Raw genomic sequence first — 24,639 nt, 5'->3', positions numbered from 1 at the left:
AAAATACGAGGTCTGGGGGGAGGTATCCAAACTCCGATCACTCCGAATCTTCAAAAGGGCAATATAACGCCTGATTACCAATCCAATGAGCCCCCTCCGAAGTTTATACGATCACCAATTCTATATATAACTTATTTGCCCCCAGGGCATAACTTGCCCTGAAGGGTCTGGGGGATTGTCATCCTCTAAGACATAATTTCCGGACTTTTCAATTTTGTTGAACAAAATAGTTATCTCAAAATTTTGATTGGAGGTGTTTGGGGAAATTGTGTGGGAGTGGGGTTAGTTGCCCTACAATTAATTTCGACTACTAAAAAGGGCAGTAGCCCTTTCAATTTCCAATTGAATGAGCGTTTTTTGAAGTTTCTATGAAAACAAATAGCCATCTACTAGGTGTGGAGCGGTATCCACCCTCCCATCTCTTTGAATCTTAAAAAGGGCACTAGAACTTCTGATTACTAATCCAATGAGCCCCTTCCGATGTTTATACGATCACCCTTTCTATATAAACCTTATATGCCCCAGGGCATAACTTACAACCCCTGTCCTGAGGGCTCTGGGGGGGAGGGGTCCGTAGTTGAAAGGTCCTGACCTTTAAACTACGTTGAACAAAATGGCTATCTCAAAATTTCTATTGGATGTGTTTGGGGAAATGGTGGGCGTGAGAGGGGTGTTAATTGCCCTCCAATCACTTTTTACTATTAAAAAGTACACTAGCCCTTCCAATTTCCAATAAAATGAGCCCTTTTCGAATTTTCTACGATAACTTCTTCGATACGAAGTACCCTATTCTAAAGAAGATAAATAATAATGCATTGTGCCCACTTCGCTCTTTACTTAGGCAGCGCTATTGCGCTGTCTATGATACCTTATATGCCCATTGGGCATAACTTATAACCCTTGCCCTGAGGGCTGTGGGGGGTTGGCATCCACAAAGAAATAATTTCAGGACGTCTCAATTACGTTGAAAAAAAAACGGCTATCTCAAAATTTTGATTGAATGTGGGGAAATGGTGGGCTTGGGAAGGGGGTTTGTTGCCCTCCAAACTTTCGACTATCAAAAAGGGCACTATCCCTTTCAATTTCCAATCGAATTAGCTCATTTCGAAGTTTCTACGACAACAAATGACCATCTCAAAATGTCTATCAGTTGCATTTCGGGAAAATATACGGTGTAGAGGGGGATCCACCCTCTCATCTCTCTGAATCTTAATAAGGGCAATAGAACTTCAGATTACTAATCCAATGAGTCCCTTCCGAAGTTTATATGATCACCCTTTCTATTGTAAATCTTATATGCCCCCAGGGCATAACTTTTAACACTTGTCTTGAGGGCTCTGGACGGGGGGGGGGATTGTCATCCTAAAAGACATAATTTCCTGACCTTTCGACTACGTTGAACAAAACGGGTATCTCCAAATTTTGATTGGATGTGTTTGGGGAAATGGTGGACGTGGGAGGGGTTTTAATTGCCCTCCAACCACTTTTGACTATTAAAAAATAGACAAGCCCTTCCAATTTCCAATCAAATGAACTCTTTTCGAAGTTTCTAAGACAACTCCTTCGATACGTAGTATAAAAAAATAATACATTGTGCCCACATCGCTCTTTACTGAGGCAGCGCTATTGCGCTGCCTATGATACCTTATATGCCCATATGGCATAAGTTGTAACCCTTGCCCTGGGGGATGTGGGGGGGGGGGGGTTCATCCTCAAAGAAATAATTTCAGGACCTTTCAATTATATTGAAGAAAATAGCTATCTCAAAATTTTGATTGAATGTGGGGAAATGGTGGGTTTGGAAGGGGGGTTAGTTGCCCTCCAATCGCTTTTGACTATGAAAAAGGGCACTAGCCCTTTCAATTTTCATTCGAATGAGCTATTTTCCAAGTTTCTATGACAATTCCTTCGATACGAAGTTCCCTGGTCTAAAAAATAAAATAAAAAATAATACAGTGTGCCCACATCGCTCTTTACTTAGGCAGTGCTACTGCGCTGCCTATGATTAATGTTGATTCTTACTTCTAGGTGAAAAATCTTGCTTTTCTTATTAGGTGAAAAATCTTGCTTTTCTTATTTAATTTCTGATTGTTATTCAAATCTCCCATGACAAATTTTCCCGGGACTATTCCACTAGAACATTCTCTCCACATGTAAAACTAACCAGCCAAAGTGAAAGTCAGAGAAATAAAAAGAAAAATGTATATGAATTCTGGAAAATTCTGGCTATCTAAAATTTTATGGAAAATCCCCCCTCCTCCCAATAGCAAATTTCCATATATTTTCCTACAACAAAGGCTAAATGTGTAAACAGTGGACAAAGTGCATAACTTACAAAACTTTTCAACCCTGTCACCCCCAGAACCAGCGTTATTGGACCTTTTATCTATGTTGAACCGAATGGCTACCTCAAAATGGGGAACTGGGCATTTTTAGGGGGCTAGGTGCCCTTCACAAGTGGTTTTATGCAATCACCCTTGGATAAAACACAACAAATATCCCATATCTGTGATTTTTTTGTGTGAAAAATATAAAATTCCAGATTTTGTAGGTAGGAGCTTGAAACCTCCACAGTAGGATTCTCTCAAATACTGAATCTATTGAAATTATTTCCATTAAGATAGCTTGACTTTCTTGTGGAGTCTCACCCCCTTTTTCTCAAAAATCAGGCAAATTTTTTCAGGCATATAGCTTTTGATGCGTAATAATGAATTTTTGTATATTCACTTAATGAATTTTGTATATATTCAAAATCAACGTAAAAATAAGTTTTGATGTTGCTCTTTACTTTCAGTTGAAAAAACATGATTTTCTATTTAATTTCTGATTGTTTTAATTAATCCGAGTAAATCTGGCTCCTCTCCATGGACAATTAACTTCTCTTATGGAAAATTACCCCCCCCCCCATTCCGCCAGAAAAATTTCCCCAGACTGTTTTATTCTGGCTGAATTTTTTTGGAGACAACTCCAGGTGAAAATTTTTTCTTAGTGCACTTTCATTTGAAAAAGACTTTAATCTCTGATTGTTTTGAAATTACACCAGAAATACCCTTCTCCTTGGAAAATATTTCCTGCAGAAAACTCCCCCATGGAGAATTTCTCCTGTGAAAAATCCCCCCCCTACAGAAATATACTCTTGGCAATTCCAACGTGGTTAAAAATCCCCCCAGACAATTCCCCTTAACCCAAAAATTGAGTTGACAAAGTAAGACAAAACAAAAGAATTTTTGAACTGGAATCCTGGCAAATTTCCTCAGTGTCAAATTTCCCCTGGAAAGTTCACCGGCCTCCACAGCCTGGTATCCATGTCGTTTACAGTGTTTCATGTGATGCTTTAACTTTAAATCAGAGCGAAATCTTGAGAGGCATGTTGGACAGTAATAACATACACCTTTCCCCTTTTTACCCACACTTAGAACCCTACTAATATCAGTAATTGGATTAAAATGTCCAATTGAATCAGGCTCTTGGTGAGGCGTGTATAGAAGCCACACCCAGTATTCTACTGATTCAATTGATGGAGCTCGCACTGAAAATAAAACGCCGTTTTTATCGGACCGGTGGCCTTCCTCGAATTTGGTTTAATACAGCATAACCATAACAACAATCTTTTAATGCGCATTGGCTTGCTCGAAAATATCTATTCCTTTTAGTGTCACGGGAAATTGACCATTTAAACAATTAAAACCTACTATGGGGAACTTTGAACCCTCCCTACCATTAACTGCCAATTCGTCCAACTTTTTCTTAGATGGATTATCGGGCAGGGGTCTGTATGCGGCAATTAAAAATGCATACTTGAAAAACTGTAACATCGAATCGAAACAGATTCTTTGTATCCCCGTACATCCTTCTAAATTTGCATGATATTTTAATTCAAAATTCCTTACTTCCCCTCTTAAAATAAAATTCTTTTTAAATCAACAAATATCTACGTTTAAACTTTCAATAAATAAAACCACCGAACCACTACCCCCCTCGTTATAATTTTCCCACTTAGTTTGAATGCTATTAACCCAATTTAGAAAAACCTCCTCATAATTTGATAAATGCGGGTGAATTGCCAACATCTCTGTGTGCCAGTATTTCGAATACAGCTCGCTCGCATTTTCATTTAAAAAAAATATTTTTAGTGCTATTGATGCTTTTAAACTGACCCCCACACCTCACACCCCCTACTGTTGTTTAAGAGTGGCTCGAATTTTGTTAGTATATAAATTTTTAATGGCCAGGGGATCTGTTATATCCCCTGACACTAGAGAGTTAAATTGATCACCGAATTTGGCGCTGTAGACCTTTGTTTGGTGCAAGGCGGAGTCGGAAAGAAAAAAATCTGGAAGTGGTGATACTGGTGATTTTGCTATAATGTTACTACTACTACTACTAGTTGTATCATTAACCAAAATGGGGGGGATAGCACAGAATTGCCAAGAGCACCACCCTCAGTTTTTTCAATTGCAATGGTTGAAGGTAGCATGAAATCCTCTAAGCCTGTTAGTATGTCTTACAGGGAATTCTGGGGTAGATGATCCTACCAGCCTGTCTTATCCTGTGACACAATTACTTTATGAAGACCCGGTTCAGGTGCACTACTACTAATAACACCTAAATGCTCTCATGTATATCTATTTGTTCATTCTGGTTCCCCCACCATATCAATGTCACAAGTTAAATCGTCTAGGCTAGCCATGTCCCCAAAACAATCATTTAGAAAACCCCTATGCCACTCCATAGTGTCTAGAACTAATGCAGGCTCATCTCTAAACTCCATTGGTGGTGCGAGGATTGGTTCAGGTCCACCAAAAATGGATGTTTCATGATCTGATGAAGATGGCGGTGCTAATTCATTACTCTATAGAAAAAAAGTTTATTTTCTTTGTGAAATAACCATTATTTTATTAAGTTAAAAAACCATGTTCATTTTTCACCCCACCCTCAAAACTTAATTCCTCCTTGCATTATTTTAACTAAATACTTGCCTCCCCCCCACCCCCTCCCCAGAAAGTTCAGAAAGACGCAATACCATATTTATGCTGAAGCATTTCAAGTCGTATGTTTACCCTGATATTGAATAAGTGCCATTTTTCACCCCATCCTCAAAACTCAATTTCCCCCTCCTAGCATTATTTAAGTAAATACTTGTCTCCACCCTTCCCCCAGAAAGTTCAGAAAGAAGCAAAAGAGTGCTTTCTTTGACAATCAAAAAAAATTACATTATATTCAGCTATCTCTGAGGGGAGCAGAGAAATTTAAAACAATGGTTTGGGGTGGGTGGTTAATATTTTAATATCTCTGATACACACTCTTAGAGTGTTGAAAAAAAAATGGCGAAAAGAAACGACTAAAAAAGTTAGAAAGAAATAGGTAGATATTTCTATAATAAGGTAGAAGGTAGAGGTAAAATGCTCACATTTCCAAATTCAGACTGCACTTGTATGCCTGAATGCCCTGGCAAAGCATGAAGGGGGTTGACCTCACCATCTTGAGTAGACGGGACTGAGGCATTATGAGAGGCCAATCCCTGTCTTTTTAGTTTTCTGCCAGGTTGCATAGAGGTTTGCGCAGAGCTGACACTGGCAAGAGAGGCTCCTGGCATTAAAAGCTGTGTGGTCATTGGCTGGTCCAGAGCATGTGTAATGGAACCAGCATATCTGATAATAGAAGGCCTTGCAGCTTGCATCGATGTGGCACCGTTCCATCTTGCTCTCTTTTCAGGGGAAGAGTAATTGTATGAATCCTCCTCCTTAAAAAAAAGAAGAAAAATTTAGTAAGGAAATAATGACCCCTCTTTTACAGATAAATTGCCCTCTAAAGTTGATTCTGATGTTTGTAACGCTCTATGTCTTAGCGCTTTAAAAAAATTAAAAAAACTTCTAAAGTAAAATTTTGGAAAATTTTCAGTTTGGAGGGAAGGGGGATTCCAAAAACATCTTCCTATAATATAATTTGTCCTCTAAAGGCGATTCTGATGTTTGTAACGCTCTATGTCTTAGCGCTTTAGAAATATTTAAAAAAGCTTCTTAAGTAGAATTTTGGAAAATTTTCAGTTTGGGGGGAAGGGGGGATTTCAAGAACATCTTCCCATAATATAATTTGTCCTCTAAAGTTGATTCTGATGTTTGTAACGCTCTATGTCTTAGTGCTTTAGAAATATTTAAAAAGCTTCTAAAGTAGAATCTTGGAAAATTTTGAGTTTGGGGGGAAGGGAGATTTCAAAAACATCTTCCCATAATATAAATTATCCTCTAAAGTCGATTCTGATATTTTTAGCGCTCTATCTATTAGTGCTTTATAAATATTTAAAAAAGCTTCTAAAGTATAATTTTGGAAAATTTTGAGTTTGGGGGGAAGGGGGATTTCCAAAATATCTTCCCATGACATAAATTGTCCTCTAAAGTTGACTCTGATGTTTGTAACGCTCTATGTCTTAGCGCTTTAGAAATATTTAAAAAAGCTTCTAAAGTAAAATTTTGGAAAATTTGAGTTTTGGGGGGAGGGGGATTTAAAAAACATCCTCCCATGACATAAATTGTCCTCCAAAGCCGATTCTGATATTTGTAGCGCTCTATGTCTTTTTTATGCACAGTTTCAACTAGCTATGACTAAGTTTGTTAAAGGCGAGCTAAAATCCAAAATTAATATAAAACCTAAATTTCTTCCCAAGAAAATATTTTGAATACGATTTGACTGTATATCAATTCTGAGTTTAGTGTACTATTCTTTAATTAACGATTTTAATATCAACTTTTTTAGTATACTATAACGATAGGCCCTAGTTTAAATTGACAACATTGTTCAAACATCACTTGTGCTTTGCATTTCAAAGGATTTACTCTCGTTTAATTAGACCACAAAAGAATCTCTTTTTCAAAGTGTCCCTAATCACATGTGGCATTTATCCATACCGATAAGACATCCGTCTGAAGTCTGTTTCTGGAACCGTCCTTTTTCTAACATAATTAAAGACGGGTGGTTTTATTTAGACCAGAAATGTTTGCACACTTTATTTTTGATAATGGGAAAAAGACATTTTGATCGAAAAGAACTATTTCTAAAGAATTAAACTCGTAAACAGAGGAGGGGAGGGAAGATGGGGTTTACATAATAGAAAAAAAGAGCGTATTTTACGTTTTCTATCGACTATAATCATCATATTGTAGAGTTTGTATTGTTGGGGGGAGGGGTGGGGGATATGCCCCTGAATTTGAATTTACTAGTGGGGTGGTAAAATGATTTTATTTGGAAATAAATTAAGAAAATTTTAGTAAACTGAACTCACAGTATAGATCGATGTATCCATAGTTTCAAAGTCAATAATATCAAATGTGTTATCCTTGATGTGTTAAATCATTATGAAAATTTAATCGTAAGGTATGGCCATTTTATACAAAATCTCAAGGACGAATGAAAATCACTCCTTTTATTTGAATCCAATCACCAATCAAGTTATCGTATATGGAGTAACCTCCACTCTCTCTCTCTGATTGGCCCTAAAAAATGGGTGTTGCCTCAAAAACCAGTCTGGTTGCCTTATACAACCTTGACTATAGTTTCAAAACGTGTTTGGCCACTTTATAGGTTTGCCAGCTTTTTAAAATGTCCACGTGAAACTGTACTGTATATTCTTGTGAAATTGATATCAATAGCAAAAAAAACCAGTCTAATTGTGTTATACAACCTCGACTGTAGTTTCAAAACATGTTTTGACCACTTTATAGGTTTGCCAGCTTTTTTAAAATGTCCACGTGAAACTGTAGTGCATATTCTTGTGAAATTCCATGTAAGTTTGAAATATATAGCAATATCCAGTCTGATTGTCTTATACAACCTTGACTATAGTTTCAAAACGTGTTTGACCACTTTATAGGTTTGCACGGTTATTTGCAATGTGCACGTCAAACTGTAGTGTATATTCTTGTACATGCTAGAGATAAGACAAATTACGCAACCACCCGTGATATCTATTAATGCTTTACTACTCTTACAGACCTTTCTGCAGGGTTGTAGGGGAGGGGGGGTCATGTTATCTTCAAAGCAATGCTCCTTAAACTTTCAACTATGCTGAACAAAATGGCTGTCACAAAATTTTGATAAGGTGACTTAGGGGAAAGGGGGAAGGGGAGGGGGGCTGGTTGCCCTACAATCTTTTTGGTCACTTAAAAAGGTCACTAGAAGATTTAATCTACATTTGAAGGGGCCTTCTTTTGATATTTTAGTATTATTGGCTCAATGCAATCACCCCTAGAAAAAAAATAATAAACATGCAATTGTGATCTTTCTAATGGCAAAAATATAAATGTCCACATTTTTGTAGATGGGAGCTTGAAACGTCTACTGTAGAGTTCCCTGATTTTCTGAATGTGTTGGTGTGATTTTCATTGAGATTCCTTGACTTTTAAGGGGTGTTTTCCCCTTTTTCTTGTAGCTTTTGGTTAGTAACAATAAAATTTAATGCATCTCATATGTATGGAATCAGCATAACAAGCCTGTTCTTTTAATGTATCTATTGATATCAAACTTTCGTTTTTTAGCCTAGTTTTGGTTACTATTGAGCTGCGTCACTCCTTAATTACAGCTTGTTACCACAAACTATTTGACTAATAGTTGTTATAAAAAATTCTTTTTTTAGAGTTTCAGTTGCTATTAGGCCAATTTGCTCCCTACTTTACCACAAAATGTTTGATCAATATACTTCCATTAGAGGCGTTTCAGTGTTAAACACAGGGAATTATTATCATTTCACTGGAAGCTCATCCCTGGGGATCTTCCCTATTTCTAGATATCTCAGCACAATCAAACAGTTCGTGGTAACGAACTGTAAGTAAGGAGCGACCCGGCTCAATGGTAACCGAAACTCTAGAAAACGGGTTTTTGATACCAATAGATATATCAAAAGAATCAGATTTCAATGCTGATTTCAAATATATAACTTTCATCAAGTTTAGTGCTACCCATCAAAAGTTACGCGCCTGAGAAAATTGGGCTGATTTTCGAAAAAAGGCGGAAAGACCCCCTAAAAGTTGTAGAACCTTAATGAAAATCACACCATCATATTCAGCGTATTAGAGAACCCTACGGTAGAGGTTTCAAGCTCCTATCTACAAAAATGTGGAATTTTCCATTTTTTGCCAGAAGAAAGATCACGGATGCGTGTTTATTTGTTTGTTTGTTTGTTTGGTTTTTTTTTTCCCCCAGGGGTGATTGTACCGACCCAGTGGTCCTAGAATATCGTGGAAGGGCTCATTGGAACGTAAATTAAAAGTTCTAATTCCCTTTTTAAGTGACCAAAAAATGGAGGGCAACTTGGTCCCCTCCCACGCTCATTTTTTTCCAAAGTCACCCGATCAAAATTGAGAGATAGCCATTTTGTTCAGCATGGTCAAAAATATGATAAAAATATCTTTTAGGATGACTTGATCCCCCAAAGTCCCCAGGGGGAGGGCTGAAAGTTATGAACTTTACTCAATGTTAACATATAGTATTGGTTATTGGGAAGTATACAGCCTTTTTCAGCGGAGATTTTTTCTGGTAGGGGGGGGACGGAGCGGGTCGGGGGCTATATGGAAGGATCTTTCCATGAAGGAAGTTTTCATGGGGGAAGGGAAATTGCCATGAAGGGGGCGCCGGACTTGCCAGCATTATTTATTGGTTATTGGGAAGTATACAACCATTTTCAGGAAGGATTTTTTCTGGAGGGGGGGGGGGGGCTAGAGGATGGGATTAATCTGGAGAATATTTCCGGGGAGGATGTTCCTTTGGGGTAAGGGAAATTTCTATGAAGGGGGTGCCGGATTTCCAAGCATTATTTAAAAAACTATCAGAAATTAAATAAAAAAAAAACCAAGTTTTTTCAACTGAAATGTAAGAAGGAATATAAAACAGTTCGTGGTAACGAACTGTAAGTAAGGAGTGACCCGGCTCAATGGTAACCGAAACTCTAGAAAACGGATTTTTAATACCAATAGATATATCAAAAGAATCAGATTTTAATTCTGATTTCAAATAAATAACTTTCATAAGTTTTAGTACTACCCATCGAAAGTTACGCTCCTGAGAAAATTTGGCTGATTTTCAAAAAAAGGGGGAAAGACCCCCTAAAAGTTATAGAACCTTAATGAAAATCACACCATCATATTCAGCGTATCAGAGAACCCTACTGTAGAGGTTTCAAGCTCCTATCTACAAAACTGTGGAATTTTCCATTTTTTGCCAGAAGAAAGATCACGGATGCGTGTTTATTTGTTTGTTTTTTTTTGTTTTTTTTTTTTTTACCAGGGGTGATCGTATCGACCCAGTGGTCCTAGAATATCGTGGGAGGGCTCATTGGAACGGAAATTAAAAGTTCTATTGCCCTTTTTAAGTGACCAAAAAAGATGGATGGCAACTAGGTCACCTCCCACGCTCATTTTTTTTCCCAAAATCACCCAATCAAAATTTTGAGATAGCCATTTTGTACAACATGGTCAAAAATATGATAAAAATGTATTTTAGTATGACTTAATCCCCCAAAGGCCCCAGGGGGAGGGCTGAAAGTTATGAACTTTACTCTATGTTAACATATAGTATTGGTTATTGGGAAGTATACAGACTTTTTCAGAGGAGATTTTTTCTGGTAGGTGGGGGAAGGAGAGGGTCGGGGGCTATATGGAAGGATCTTTCCATGAAGGAAGTTTTCATGGGGGAAGGGACATTGCTATGAAGGGGGCGCCGGATTTCACAGCATTATTAAAGAAAAAGATCAGGAATTAAATAAAAAAAAACAAGTTTTTCAACTGATCAACTGATTGTGATTAAGAGGTCATTTTTAAAGAACTGGAAAAAAAATTCGAACTATAGTTTAAAGAGCAGGGTATTGACTAGGGGGCGAACCCCCTAATATACGTGTTAAAAATTTATGAATATAGAAGTTCGTTACGTAAGTTAATTCTAAGTTACGTATATTTATTACTAATAAAAACGTTCGTAAATAAGATTAAACAAGTTTCGAGAAAGCCATTTAACCAAATATAATATGCAAATTTTGTTTTAATTATTCATGTACGGTGAGCCAAAATCAAAACCTGCATTAATTCAAAAACGTTCAAAAATTAAATAAAAAAAACAAGTTTTTTTAACTGAAAGTAAGGAACGACGTTAAAACTTAAAACAAACAGAAATTATTCCGTATATGAAGGGGGCTGTCCCCTCCTCAACGCCTCGCTCTTTACGCTAAAGTTTGACTTTCTCACAACTCTATTTTTTTAAACAATAAAAAAACTTTAGCGTAAAGAGCAAGGCGTTGAGGAGGGGACAGCCCCCTTCATATACGGAATAATTTCTGTTCGTTTTAAGTTTTAACGTCGTTCCTTACTTTCAGTTAAAAAAACTTGTTTTTTTTATTTAATTAGAACTTAAAACGAACAGAAATTATAACGTATGTGAGGGGGTTCTCCCCCAAGTCAATACCTTGCTCTTTACGCTACAGTTTTTTTTTAGTGCTTTCAAAAGAGCTATCTATTCTAATTAAACGGCCTTTGTGATTCAGGGGTTTGTGAATCAAAATTTTTTTTTACTTTTAACGTAAAGAGCGTGGTATTGACTAAGGGGAGAACCCCTTCATATAAGTAATAACATATACGTAATAAAAAAAACAATAAAAAAACATGCGATACGGCTCAATAGTAATCGAAACTTTTAAAAACGAAATTTTGATGTCAATAAATGTATCAAAAGAATGTGTTTATAATGCTGATCCTAAATATATAAATTTTATTAAGTTTAGTATTACTCATCAAATGCTACGATCCTGAGAAAATTTACTAAATCTCTTAAAGAGGGGGGAAACATCCCCTACAATGGAAAGAATTTTAATGAAAATTAAACCGTCAGATTCGGCTTATCAGAAAACCCTATTACATAGGTTTCAAGCTCATATCTGCAAAAATCTACAACTTTGTATTTTTTGACAGAAGAAAAGTATACGAATATAGAAGTTAGTTACGTAAGTTAATTTGTAAAGACATCCATTTAGCAAAAGAAAAGTAAAATTTTTATGCAAATAAAAGCTGCATTAACTAAAAAACGATCAGAAATTAAATAAAAAAAACAAGTTTTTTAAACTGAAAGTAAGGAGCGACATTAAAACTTAAAACGAACAGAAATTATTCCGTATATGAAAGGGGCTGTCCCCTCCTCAACGCCACGCTCTTTACGCTAAAGTTTGACTCTGTCTCACAACTTTATTTTTTAAAACAATAAAAAACTTTAGCGTAAAGAGCGAGGCGTTGAGGAGGGGACAGCCCCTTTCATATACGGAATAATTTCTGTTCGTTTTAAGTTTTAATGTCGCTCCTTACTTTCAGTTTAAAAAACTTGTTTTTTTTATTTAATCTATAGTAAAGGCCATACGGCTCCAATTTTTTATTATTATTTATTATTTTTATTCCCAGAGGCACTTCATATGGAAGGGTTCGGCGTAGCAACTTCAAAGGGGGCTCATTCGATTGGAAATCGAGAGCTCTAGTGGCCTTTTTAAGCGTCAAAAGTGATTGAAATGCAACTAACACCCCTTCCACGCCCACCAGTTTCCCAAACACATCCAATCAATATTTTGAGATAGCCAAGTTATGCTCTGGGGGCATATACGGTTTTTTATAGAAAGCTTTGTCGTAGAAACTTCAAAAAGGACTCATTCGATTGGGAATTCAAAGGACTAGTGCCTTTTTTAATAGTCGACTAATAGTGCCTTTTTTTACTAGCAACTAACGCCCCTCTCACGCCCACCTTTTCTCCAAACACATTCAATCAAAATTTTGAGATAGCCATTTTGTTCAACGTAGTGGAAAATTCAGGAAATTAGGTGTTTGAGGATAGCAACCCCCCCCCCCCCACAGCCCTCAGGTCAAGGGTTGAAAGTTATGCCCTGGGGGCATATAAGGTTTTTATAGAAAATGTTGTCGTAGAAACTTCAGAAAGGGCTCAATCGATTGGAAATTGAAATGGCTAGTTCCCTTTTTAATAGTCGAAAATGATTGGAAGGCAACTAACACCCCTTCCACGCCCACCATTTCCCCAAACACATCCAACCAAAATTTTTATATAGCCATGTTGTTCAACGTAGTTGAAAGTTCTGGAAATTATATGTTTGAGCAGGACACTCACCCCACAGTCCTCACGGCACGGGTTATATGCTATGCCCTGGGGCCATATTTGATTCATATAGAAGGAATGCGCGCCTTCACTTCAGAGAAGGCTCATTTGATTCGAAATTGAAAGTTCTAGTTCACTTTTTAAGCGTCAAAAGATATCGGAGGGTAACCAGCTTCTCCCCCAACCTTTTTTTCCTAAATGCATCTGATAAAAATTTTGACATAGCTATTTTGTTAAAAATAGTTCAAAGATCATATAGAAAATTCCGGTATCGACACAACCCCCCAGGGTCCAGGGACAGGCGTTGTAAGTTATGCCCTGGGGGCATATATGGGTCTTATGGAAGGGATGCTCGTATTAACTTCAAAGAGGGCTCATTTGATTGGAAATTGAAAGTTCTAGTTCACTTTTTAAGAGTCAAAAGAGATTGAAGGGCAACTAGCCCCCCCCACCCCTCCATGCCCTTTTTCCTCAAACCCATCCGATAATAACTTTGAGATGGCCTTTTTTTAATAGTTCAAAGACCATATAACGAAAACTCCGGGGCTGACAGCGCCCCCCAGGGCCCGAGGGCAGGCGTTGTAAGTTATGCCCTGGGGGAATATATGGTTCTTGTTGAAGGGATGCTCGTAAAAATTTTAGAGAGGGCTCATTTGATTAGATCAGTTTTTTAGAGTCAAGAGAGATTAGAGGGCAACTAGCCCCCCCCCCCCCCACGCCCCGTTTTCCCCAATGCATCCAATAAAAATTTTGAGATAGCTATTAAGTTAAAAATATCTCAAAAGACAGATAACAAAAACTCAGGTGTCGTTACAACCCCCCAGGGCCCGGGGGCAGGCGTTGTAAGTTATGCCCTGGGGCATATATGGTTCTTATAAAAGGGATGCTCGCATAAACTTCAGAGAGGGCTCATTTGATTGGAAATTGAAAGTTCGAGCTGACTTTAATAGTCAAAAGAGATCCGAAGGCAGCTAGCCTCCCCTCCATGCCTTCTTTTTCCAAACCCATCTGATAAAAATTTTGAGATAGACATTTTGTTAAAAATAGTTCAAAGGTCGGATAAGAAAAACTCCAGTGTCAATACAAACCACCAGAGACCAGGGGAAGGTGTTCTAAGTTATTCCCTAAGGGTATGTATGTTCTTATGAAAGGGATGCTCGTATAAACTTCATAGAGGGCTCATTTGATTGAAAATTGAAAGTTCTAATTTACTTTTTAAGAGTCAAGAGAGTTAAGGGCAACTAGCCCCCCATGCCCTTTTTTCCCTGAACCCATCTGCTAAAAATTTTGATAGCCAGTTTTTTGGAAATTGTTCAAAAATTAGGTAACAAAAGGTCCCCCAGGCCCGGGGGATAGGCGTTGTAAGAGTTGTCCTAGGGGTGTATATGGTTCTTATGAAAGAGATGCTCGTATAAACTTCAGAGAGGGCTCATTTGATTGGAAACTGAAAGATCTAGTTAAATTTTTAAGAGTCAAAAGATATCCGAGGGAAAATAGCGCCCCCCCCCCCACACACACACCTTTTTTTCCCCAAGCCCATCCGATAAAACTTTTATAATAGCCATTTCATTAAAAATAGTTCAAAGGTCAGATAAGAAAATTTCTGAGTCGACGCAACCCCCCAGGGCCCGGAGGCAGGTGTTATGAGCAATGCTCTAGGGGCATATATAGTTCTATGGAAGGGATGCTCGTATTAACTTTGGAGAGGGCTCATTTGATTGGAAATTGAAAGTTCTTCTTCACTTTTTAAGAGTCAAAAGATATCGGAGGGCAACTAGCCCCCCCCCTCAACGCCCTAAATGCATCAGATAAAAATTTTGAGATAGACAGTTTGTTAAAAATAGTTCAAAGTTCAGATAACAAAAAACTCCCGTGTCGACACTGCCCCCCCCCCTCCAGGGCCCGGGGATATGCATTGTAAGTTCTGCCCTGGGGGCAAATATGGTTGTTATGGAAGGGGTGCTCGTATAAATTTCATAGAAGGCTCATTTGATTGGAAATTGAAAGTTTTAATTCACCTTTTAAGTATCAAAAGTGATTAGAGGGCAGCTAGCCTCCCCCCACACTCCATTTATTTTTTTCCCAGAGGCACTTCATATAGAAGGGGTCGTCGTATAAACTTCAAATGGGGCTCATTCGGTTGGAAATCGAAAGTTCTGGTGTCCTTTTTAAGAGTCAAAAGTGATCGGAGGGCAACTAGCCCCCCTCGCCATCCCAAGCTCTTTTTCCCCAAATACATAAAAATTTTGAGGTACCCTAGCCATTTTGTTAAAAATAGTTCAAAGATCATATAACAAAAACTTCTTTACGTATGACCATTTCGTTAAAAATAGTTCAAAGGTCAGATAAGAAAAACTCCTGTGTCGACACCCACCCAGGGCCCGGGGAAGGCGTTCAAAGTATTGCTATGGGGTCATATATGGTCCTTATGGAAGGTATACTTGTATAAACTTCGGAGAGGGCTCATATGATTGGAAATTGAAAGTTCTCGTTCACTTTTTAAGAGTCAAAAGAGATCGAAGGACAAATAGCCCTCTCTCAACGCCCTATTTTTCTCAAGCCCATCCGATAAGAACTTTAAGAGAGCCATTTTTTCAAAATAGGTTAAAGGTCTGATGACAAAAACTCCGGTGTCGACACATCCCCCCAGGGCCCGGGGGCAGACATTTTAAACTAAGCCTTGGGGCCATATATGGTTCTTCTGAAAGGGATGATCGTATAAATTTCAGAGAGGGCTTATTTGAATGGAAATTAAAAATTGTAGTTCATTTTCTGAGAGTGAGAAAAGATCGGAGGGCAACTAGCCCCTCCCGCCCTCCACGTCCTCCCGTCCTTTGGGTTCATCGGATGGATAAACCCATCCGATAAAAATTTGAGGTGACCATTTTGTAAGAAATAGTTCAACCACAACTCCCTGGGTCCAGGGACAGGCGTTGTAAGTTATACTCTGGGGATATATATGGTTCTTATAGAAGGGATGCTCGTATAAACTTCAGAAGGGGCTCATTTGATTGAAAACAAAAAGTTCTACTTCACTTTTAAAGAGTCAAGAGACCGAAGGCTAATTAGCCCCCCCCCCCCCGCCCTTTTTCCCCAAACCCATCCGATAAAATTGTGAGAAAGCCATTTTATTTAAAATAGTTCAAACATCAGATAATAAAACTCTGAGGTTGACACAAACCCTTCTTTTAACTTTGATATTGTTACTTTGATACCAGTTTTGAACTTTGATGAACATCAGATTTTTTTTTTTTTTTTTTTGATTTTGAAATAAGGAATTTTTAAAAACTTGAAACTTTTTGCAATCAAAAACGAACAAAAATTAATTTAAAAAAAACTTTCCGAAAAATAAGTTTATAAAATAAAATTAAAAGCCATTTAAACTTAAGCTCAGCAGACACAAATACCTGTTAAAATTCAAACTCAAAACGACCAGATTTTACTATTAAAGAATAAATGAAACCCAAAACGATCAGAAATTAAATAAACAATAATAGCAAAAAACATACAACAAGTAATAATATAAATGAATAAATAGATCTTAAAGCGAGTAATGCTGAGATTGAATATGAAAATCAAGCTTAAAACGAAAAAAAAAAATTTTCCTTTTGAAACATAAATGAAACTTAAAACGAACGGAAATTAAATAAACAATAAATGCAAACAAACATACAATAGGTATTAATGTAAATTAATAAATAAATCTTAAAACGAGTGAAACTTAAATTGAATATGCAAATCAAGTTTGAAAGAAAGAAAAATCACTACAAACTAAAATTTGAGTATGACATTCTTCTCTCACTGTAGAAGTCTAAAACCTATTGCGTCATTGGCGCTTTACTGAAAACTATATGCGTCTTGAACAGTCTTGGAAAGTATAAACAACATCAAATTTAATATTTGATATGTAATATTATTAATTGTTGAAAGATCCATCCGTTTAAGAATTTATTTCACTGTAATTTTATTTTTATTTTCAATGCTGTAAGATCTGGAAAAGAAAATATTTGTGATATAATTCGGTTTCAGTTAAGTGCCAATGACGCAGTAGGCTTTTGGTTTTTATTTACAGTTAAGGAAGGAGGCAGTATCCAAATGCTTGTTTGTAGTGAAACTATATTCGTCTTGAAAAACTTTAAAAAGAGCTAATAAATTAAACTGAATATTTGATGTATAATAATATTAATTGCTGAAAGCTCATCAGTTCAAAATGTTACTATAATACCAATGTTTATTTTCAATATTAAGTACAAAAGAAAATATTTGTCATAAAATAGGTTTTCCGTAGAGTGCTAAAGACGAAGCAAATTTTAGATTTTTACAGTGAGAGAAGGAGGTGATATCCATATTCTTGCTTGCAGTGATTTGTGTTCGTTTCAAGCTTGATTTACATATTCAATTTCAGCTTTACTCATTTTAATATTTATTTATTAATTTATATTAATATCTATTGTATGTTTGTTTGCATTGATTGTTTATTTAATTTCTGTTCGTTTCAAGTTTTATTTATACTTTAATAGCAAACTATTTTTTTTTTCGTTTTAAGATTGATATTAATATTAAATATAAGCATTAATCGCTTTAAGATCTGTTTATTCATTTATATTATTAATTTTTGTATATTTTTGCTATAATTGTTTATTTAATTTCTTTTCGTTTTTGGTTTTATTTATTCTTTAATAGTAATTTCTGGTCATTTTGAGTTTGAATTTTAACAGGTATTTGCATCTGCTGAGCTGAAGTTTAAAATGGCCTTTACTTTTCTTTGAAAAACTTATTTTTCGGAAAGTTTTTTTTTGATTAATTGTAAGAAGAGCCTTTTTATTTTAGTTCTACCAGTCTCTGGGCCTGCAGACGATGGAAGTTCATGTTTTATGAAGATGTAGAAGGATTTTTCCGTAGGGGGAAGAGGGGTACTAAAAAACCAGTTTTTAGGCTTTAAGTTTTCCAAATTTCTTGGGTGGATGTTTTTAAGAATAATCTCAAGCAGATGAGGGTATCCTCTCCTCTTGTGTACAGGTATAATTCTAAAGTTATATACCATTATTTGCAACTTTGTAGGCAAATATGGCAACAGAAAGAGTGACAATTCGTGATGCTCTGTCAAATGTTGAAGTACTAGATGAACTTCCCCTTCCTGACCAGCAACCTGTTATTGAAGCACAAGGTTGCAGTATTACTTATCAGGCAAACTTTGATACTAATTTTGAAGATCGGACTGCTTTTGTCACTGGCATTGCAAAATACATTGAAGAAGCCACTGTACATGCTGGACTGGTAAGTCTCCTTGGAATTGTTTAGAATAAAAATAATTTGCTATAAACAAGTATTCATTTTGATAGATGATAAAGCTTTAGTGTGGTAGAATATTTTTTCTACCACATATATTTACATTTATATTTACATTATGAATATATTTATATTTACATTGAGTTTATAAAAAAGGTCAACGAGAATAGCGGAAATACAGAAGGAACTGCAGGTTCTGTAGGCCTAGACACTTCGATTATTCGTAATCTGCTTGACTACTCAAGTAGAAGTAGAGAAAATTAAATCAAATTTTATGCAGGACATTCAGAAAAAAGTAATGGAGAAAATTAGTGCGTTAAATGATGGCGCGTCAATAATTACTCAGTCTATGGACACTATAAATATTCAGCTTATTGCGACAGAGATTTATGATTCAGTCGAACTAGAATACAGTGGTTAATTTAAGCAAATTAAAAAAGGTCCTAGTAGGCCTTAAAGGGCAAATTGAGTCTCTTGAATCTCGTGTTGAAAAACTTGAAGAAAAGCTGGACGATTCCGAGCAGGAGAAGCTGCTGGTTTCATTAGTATTTTCTGGACTAAAGCAAACTCCAGGAATTGAGTTAAATGTGGCTGTATTTGATACTATTGTGAACAAGATGAGACTGTCAACTACAACTCAGTCTCAAGTATTAAAGGCTACCAAATTCTGACCTATGAACCCCACTGCCCCAAGCAATTCTATTAACCCTGTGGCTCCTGTCCTTGTGAAGTTCGTGAATAAGAAATTGCTTATGGTATTTTCGTTAGTGAATACCTGACAAAAAGGAAAAAGTCAATCCTAGACGGTGCACGTGAATGTTATGGTATAAAAATGTTTGGTCAGATCGTGGGTGCATTTTTATGCGCCAGCAAGGCGATATGAACCGAAAAAGAGTGAAGTTACTTGCTGACACATTGTGAAATGTTAATTGAGTGGTTGTTTGTTAATTGTACTAGATATAATTTTTTTTTTTTTTTTTCATGTACCTCCCCCCCCTTAGTTTCTTCTTTTTTCTTCTCTTTTTTTTCTTTTTCTTGCGTATGTGTTTTGCTGTTGTTTTATTATTATTGTTTTTGTTGTGTTTTCTTTGTTCGTGTCCGTTGGTGTGTTGGATGGTAATTAGAATCCATGATGAATAACGGTTCAAATAATGCATTGGAAAGATATGTAGAAAATTAGTTCCTGATAGAGGATCATGTTAACATTCCTATTGGACGTGATGATTTTATGCCTAATCAGTTTAAAACTATAAGGCAAAGTACGTTTGTAAGGCCATCAAAGAATGGTTGTAGTTCAGATAAAGATGAACGAATGCTTCGTGTTTGCACATGGAATTGCCACGTTACGACTGGTTATTTGGACATTTGACAGTTGATTGAGGATTCGCATTGTGAACTTGATATAATTGGAATTTGTGAAACGTTCTTGAGTAAGGATCAGTCTCTCTCGGCTTATTCTGTTCCTGGTTACCAGCTAGAAGTAATGTCTCGGGCTATAATGAATCGTTGTGGCCTTGGGTTTTTGGTAAGGATGAATTTGAGTTTTAAGATAAGGGATGATTTAATAATTTGGATTGAAGGTAAGATGGAAAGTTTTTTTTATTGGAATTAGTAATGAATAATAAGAATTTGTTATTTGTTGTGGTATATAGGCCGCCTAGTGCTCGCTTGGAGGAGGTTTCTGATGGTTTTGAGGAACTGATGAGGGGAGTGTCAGCTACAGGTTTAGATTTTATTTTTATGGGAGATTTTAACCTTTTAGATTTTAGATCAGATAATTTTAATTTTTTTAATTTTATGATTTCTTATGATGTTTACCCTTAGGTGAGTTTACCCATGAGGATTTCTAATCATTCTGCTACATTAATTGATAATATCTGTGAGTTTAAAGTACCTGAATCTGTGAGTTTAAAGTTTAAATTACGCTGATGTTATAATTTACCCTTGTTCGGACCATTTACCGGTTGTTGGAAAGATTGCTTGTGTAAAGAAAAAAGCATATACAATAAACAGAAATAAAGTGCGAAAGCTGAAAAAAGAGAATTGGGAAAAGTTTGCAGAGGAGTTGAGTTGTCTTAGGTGGCAGCCAGTTCTTGAAATCGAAGGTGATGAGTCACAGGCTTTTGATATAATGAGTTCTATTGTCCAACCTATTTTTGAAGAACATGCCCAGTTAGAACAGTGAAGCGGAAAAAACAAGAACCACGTAAACCATGGATACATAAAGATATTTTAAATGAGATTGAGAATTGGAATTTTTTGTATGAACAATATCTGAATTCAGAAAATGATGGGGATATTGAGTTATTCAGACTATCAAGAAGTAAAGGGAACTATCTGAGAAGGAAAGCTAAGAAGCTGTATTATGAGCAAAAATTACTTGAGAATCGTGATAACATCAAAGGAACATGGGGAGTTATTAATAAGATTATGGGAAGTAAGAAAAATTCTGAACTTAATACACTTGAAATTGATGGCTTGGAAACTACAGACAAACATTCAATTGCAGATCAGTTTTGGTAAGTATTTTTATCAGAGGTTGGGGAAATTACACAGCAAATAGGTAGAGTACATAAGGATCAGTTCCAGAAGGAGGAATTTTGTGTCTATAGAGGAGAGGGCCTGAACTTTCAATTTAAGTCATGTACTAATAATGAATTAGAAAAGGTGATCAAGTCAATTAAATCTAACTCAGCTGGCATTGATGGATTGAATCTTCGTGCAATCAGAGCAGTTATGATTTACCTTTTACCCTGTTTGCTTCATATCACAAACGTTTCACTACAAACAGGAACATTCCCGGACGCCTTAAAAGAAGCGAAAGTGATCCCACTGCATAAAGGAGGTATGAAGTCGAACATACAGAACTGGAGACCAATTTCAATCCTACCATTATACTCTAAGATAATAGAGAAAATTGTGCACCGTCGTGTGTATGTTTTTTTGACAATAAAAGGACTTCTTTCCGAAACACAATTTGGATTCAGGAAGAATCCCTCGACGTCCCATGCTGTGCAGCACCTCTCGGATTTAGTGAGTACTCATCTTGAAAAATATGAACTTGCTCTTACAGTATTTGTGGATTCTGAAAAGGCATTTGATACAGTAGATTTTAATATTTTATAACGTAGATTAGAATGTTTGGGCGTCAGAGATTTACATCTGAAGTGGTTTGAAAGTTTTTTAACTGGAAGGTAGGTTAGAGTTATATTAAGTGATGTTATTTGTGGGCAGTATTTTATGAAAGGTGGTGTTCCGCAGGGTTCTGTTCTAGGCTCACTGCTTTATGTTATTTATTTTGGTACGATGAGAGTCTACTTGCCGGGTGCTTGCCATACTTCGTTTGCAGATGATACTGCTCTTGTCTTTTCTAGTCGTTGTGTTGAATCTTTAATAGAAAAGGTTAGTAGTGTAATGGCTCAACTTTATATATTCACTAGTCTTAGCCTTTTATCAGTCAATGTGAGTAAAACTAATTTTACGGTGTATTATAGAGTGGGAACACGGATTGACCTTGGTGGAAAAATTTTAATGAGTGGAGAGCCATTGAATCAGGTAAATTGTGTGCGATACCTTGGTTTTTATGTGGATTGTAATTTATCTTGGAAACGGCACAGCGATTTAGTTGCTACTAAACTGGCTAGAGAAGTTGGAGTTACTCGTCGGTTGAAAAATTTTCTTCCAAATAAAATTTTACTTCTTTTATATCATACAATAGTTATTCCTTATATTTTATATGGTTGTGTTTTATGGGCAAGTAATTTCTACTCTAATTATAAACGTATCCAAATTTTTCAAAATAAAGTGGTTAGAATAATTGGAAAATATGTGAAAATTTTTAATGATACAGAGATGTGCTATAGAAATTTAAGAGTGATGAATGTTGGACAGCTCAGGGATTATCAGGCTGTAATTTTTGTGTGTCAAGGTTGGGATGATATATTCCCAGACATTTGTTTTCTCATTTTTATAAGAGTAATAGTTGCTTACATGAGTATAGTACTAGAAATGTGGATAACCTTGTGATTGAGCCTGGGCAGAGTACTCGGGCAGGATTTACGAATCGCTATGTGGGACCGAGTGTTTGGAATGTGCTTCCGGTGAGTATTAAGGAGGCTGAACATCTACAGCAATTTAAGAAAAGATTAAAGAAGTATTTATAGGGAGGGGAGGATGAGGAACTATAGTATTGTGTAGTCTTTGTTTATTTTTATTTATTTTAATACATTTATATATATATATATATATATATATATATATATATATATATATATATATATATATATATATATATATATATATATATATATATATATATATATATATATATATATATATATATATATATATATAAATTTTTTTTGACGAGAGAGATCGATTTTTGATATTTATTTTACTTGTTATTATTATATGTGTATACATGTTTGTGTATGTATATGTTTATATATTGAGTTATTTAGATGAAATTATTGATATTGGTTGTTGTAGTCGTTCGTCCTCAGAGCTTTGTTTCTTCTTGAAAGGCTACTTGTCAAATGATTAAATTGTGTTGTTTTTTTTGTTTTGTTTAATAAAGTTTAATCCAATTCAATTCAGGTCAAATTCCTAATCGCCAGTGATGCAATCTTTTTATATTACCTTGAAAAGACTGAACCTTTTGACTGTTTTGAGGAAGTACAAATTCATACAGGCTATATCAGTAAAAATGTTTTCATCTACATATAGCTTCTACTTTTAAGTAAGCCTCTTTTAATAAACTTAAGTACACGTTATTTTGCATAAACTTTTATTTTGCCAACCCTTGATTTGAGAATAAATATGATTGAATTAATACCCAGTTAATTGCACTATGCCCAAGTATATTTTATTCATTTTGCAAGAAATTCCAATTAAAATTGATGCATTTTCTTGGTTTTGGTGTAGCAAAAATTAGGGCTATGACTTGTCTCTTTATTTACAATGCAGCATTTATATACCTTATGGAACAACTATCGAAGTTGATATAGTCCTTACTGATAATATAGGACATTAACTGGAGAGGAGTCACTTGCCAGATGATTTAGGTGGGAGCAGATAATTGATGTAATGATTGGCTTGTCATTTTAACAGTTTTTCTTTTCACAAATAAAGACTTCGATAAATAATTACGTTATAATATGTTGTGTTAACAATTAAGTTAAATAATTATGCCTTCTTAAGACCAGAACAACAAAAACACATACAAACACACTGAATCAGACATACAAACAGACGAAGACAGACACTGGGACAAGCAAACACCCGCCCAGACACGCAGGAACAGAGTGAGAGAGACAAAAACACAAACAAACACTAAGACTCAGAGATAAAAACAGAGAAATACAAAAACTGGGACAAGCAAACACACCGCCCAGAGACACAGGCACTGAGAGTGAGAGAGACAAAAACATGTACAAACACACAGATTTAGACACACCAAAACAGAAAGTCATATACTGGGACAAGCAAGCCCCCACCCACACACACGGGTAAAGAGAGTGAGAGAGACAAACACGTATACGACCCTGCAGATTAAGACCTAAAAGGCGACAAAGACAGGCTCGGGGATGAGAACATACTCACAGATGTAGATATTGAGAGTGACAAAAACACATACAAATACAAACAGACAAAGCCAGACACTGGAACAAGCAAACACCCGACCAAAATATGAACGCTGGAATTATTATTTGCTTATTTAAAAAGCTTATTGCTGCTCAACATGCGAGGTGTGCATGCAATTTGCAATATCTTTGTACAAATGCACAAAAAAAAACATTATTTTGCTTTTCACATGTGCATCATCTCTTCATGATTATGAAACTTGGAGTTCTCGTTTGATGTGTAGACCATTGGTTATAACTACTGGATCAAGTTTTAGTATTACATGTTGGATTTCTAATTCGGGAGCTTTTGCCAACTGAATTAATATGGTGTAGCTTCTTACCAGAACTCCGTAAACTGTTGAAATTGCGTTTTTATCAAGTTTTTTTTTTAATTTTGTACGTTGTTCTTAGCCTTTTAAGTTGTTAATTTTGTTTGTTCTGGGATGGTTGGAAGTGTGTTTGTATGGAGATTTGTTATTATTGTGTGGCTGGGTGGGTTCTAGGCGTTTACTCTCCCCCCCCCCCGGCGATTATCCCCCCGCGGAAAATACCCCCTATAAATACCCAGTGGAAAATAAGGCTTTCCAAATTTGAGAAT

General features: G+C 36.1%; 1 protein-coding gene across 2 annotated transcripts in view; it reads left to right on the top strand.

The window, feature by feature from the left end:
• Cyfip (Cytoplasmic FMR1-interacting protein Sra-1) overlaps positions 1-24,639 on the top strand; it is a 176,248-nt gene that overhangs the window by 43,086 nt on the left and 108,523 nt on the right. For both annotated transcript variants that reach the window (XM_089088237.1, XM_089088236.1), the window contains exon 2: positions 18,190-18,405. In XM_089088237.1, the coding sequence (XP_088944363.1) occupies positions 18,196-18,405 (210 nt within the window). In that variant the 5' untranslated portion in view covers positions 18,190-18,195. The remainder of the gene's footprint in view (positions 1-18,189; positions 18,406-24,639) is intronic.

This window comes from Artemia sp. Qi Xiang Cuo, chromosome 4 (genome assembly GCF_049724085.1).
Source record: "Artemia sp. Qi Xiang Cuo chromosome 4, ASM4972408v1, whole genome shotgun sequence".
Classification (NCBI taxonomy): Eukaryota; Metazoa; Arthropoda; class Branchiopoda; order Anostraca; family Artemiidae; genus Artemia; species Artemia sp. Qi Xiang Cuo.
Note: the sequence above shows the minus strand (reverse complement) of the source record. Positions and strands in the feature narration are given on the sequence as shown.